At 39.2% G+C, this 2,022-nt stretch overlaps 1 protein-coding gene across 1 annotated transcript in view; it reads right to left on the minus strand.

Moving 5' to 3' along the window:
- The window catches only part of dysf (dysferlin, limb girdle muscular dystrophy 2B (autosomal recessive)), a gene marked incomplete in the record, with an annotated part of 114,172 nt that overhangs the window by 65,481 nt on the left and 46,669 nt on the right, over window positions 1-2,022 (minus strand). The window contains 1 exon segment of the mRNA XM_037676856.1: window positions 1,114-1,275. Coding sequence (XP_037532784.1) covers window positions 1,114-1,275 — 162 coding nt within the window.

The following is a 2,022-nucleotide window of genomic DNA, read 5'->3' on the forward strand; positions in this document are numbered from 1 at the left end:
AACGACTAATTAGAATTAAGCTAACAGCTAACCAAAGTTAAGCTAACACCTAATTAGAATTAAGCTAACAACTAACCAAAGTTAAGCTAATGACTAATTAGAATTAAGCTAACAGCTAACCAACGTTAAGCTAATGACTAATTAGAATTAAGCTAACAGCTAACCAAAGTTAAGCTAATGACTAATTAGAATTAAACTAACAGCTAACCAACGTTAAGCTAATGACTAATTAGAATTAAGCTAACAGCTAACCAAAGTTAAGCTAATGACTAATTAGAATTAAGCTAACAGCTAACCAAAGTTAAGCTAACGACTAATTAGAATTATGCTAACAGCTAACCAAAGTTAAGCTAATGACTTTAGCTATAAGCTACTAAGAGTTAAGCTAACAGCTATTAAGAATGAAGCTAGCAGCTACTCAAAGTTAAACTAACAGCTACTTATAATTAGGCTAACAACTTTTTAAAAGCAAGCTAAGAACAATTCAGAATCAATCTGAGTACCCAGAGTTAAGCTAACACCCAATCAGAGTCAATCGAACAGCTGTAAACTATTGGGAACTCCGAGTCAAGCTAATAGATACTGAGTTAAACTGCTCTTATTATGAATAAAAGCTCACTACATGCATAATGTATACTTTTTGAAGCATCACAATCAGTTGAAGCATCACAATCACTTGACTTTATGACCTTAATTTTCAACCACATCCAGTTTAAAAGCATCTGGTCAGCATCTGGACGTTCACCGTGCCCAAAGTTCCACTCTAATTTTACACAGTATTATTAATGTAAAGTATATGCTAGCAGCAATAGGAAATCTTCCCCACCCTTCATCTGTAGAAACACTCCTTTTTGATGGTGAAACACACTAAAGCTGAGCTGGGAACCTCACAGCTTTTGCTTTTTAACCAAAAAGTTTGAACTTTTTGTGGAAAAAGAGAAGGAGGCCTAGGATCCTCCTTTCTGCTGCCATTATTGTGGCTTCACTGATGAAGATAAATGACTGAAGCTAACCACATTGCAGCAGAGCTCTCATTAGCCATGAAAGCAGAGGGCCTGTGCACTGATTACAATGTGCATTTGTGTGCGGTACAGTTTGTCCATGTACTCTTACCACATCAAGGACAAGTGTATTGATGTCGAAGTTCGGCTTTTTCTTCATGCTGCGGATGACACAGCTCTGGACTGTGGTGCCCCCACATTCCACCTGCAAGCTCGGAGACGTAACGCTCGCCAACTGGAAGCTCTTAAGGCTTCGAACACCCCACGCTAAGATCTAACAGAGGAAGATTGGAAGAGAAGGACAGTTTTATGTTAAACGGACTGTTCGCCTATTTACTTCATCAAATGCCATTAAACGTCAAAATAATGAACTGGAGCCTTAAGGAAAAGTTCTTTTTTAAGTGGGGTTCTGTGGATTAGTTTTGAGCAGTCAGCATGTACTCATGATGAAACCAGCAGCTACTCAGAGTTTAAAAAAAACTGGATACTTACAGTCAAGCTAACGGATACTTACAGTCAAGCTAACGGCTACTTACAGTCAAGCTAACGGATACTTACAGTCAAGCTAACGGATACTTACAGTCAAGCTAATGGATACTTACAGTCAAGCTAACGGATACTTACAGTCAGGCTCCCAGTTACTCATGATCAATTACCAGCTCTTCAACGTCAAGCTGATGCGTACTCATAGTCAAGCTAATGGCTATTCAGAGTCAGGCTAACAGCTACTCACAGTCAAGCTAACAGTTACTTGGAGTCAGGATAATAGCTACTCATATCTAAGCTAACGGCTACTTGCTGTCAAACTACTAGTTTCTCACATTCAATTTACCAGAACTTCATTGTCACGCTAACAGCTACTCAGATTCAGGCTAACAGCTATTCACAGTAACGTTAATGGCTACTCACAGTCAGGCTAACAGCTACTCATGGTCAAGCTATTGGCAACTTAGAGTCAGGCTAACGGCTACACATATAAGCTAACGGCTATCCACATTCGGGCTAATGGCTACTTGCTGTC

The sequence above is a fragment of the Nematolebias whitei genome, chromosome 1 (genome assembly GCF_014905685.2).
Source record: "Nematolebias whitei isolate Nwh7 chromosome 1, NemWhi1, whole genome shotgun sequence".
Classification (NCBI taxonomy): domain Eukaryota; kingdom Metazoa; phylum Chordata; class Actinopteri; order Cyprinodontiformes; family Rivulidae; genus Nematolebias; species Nematolebias whitei.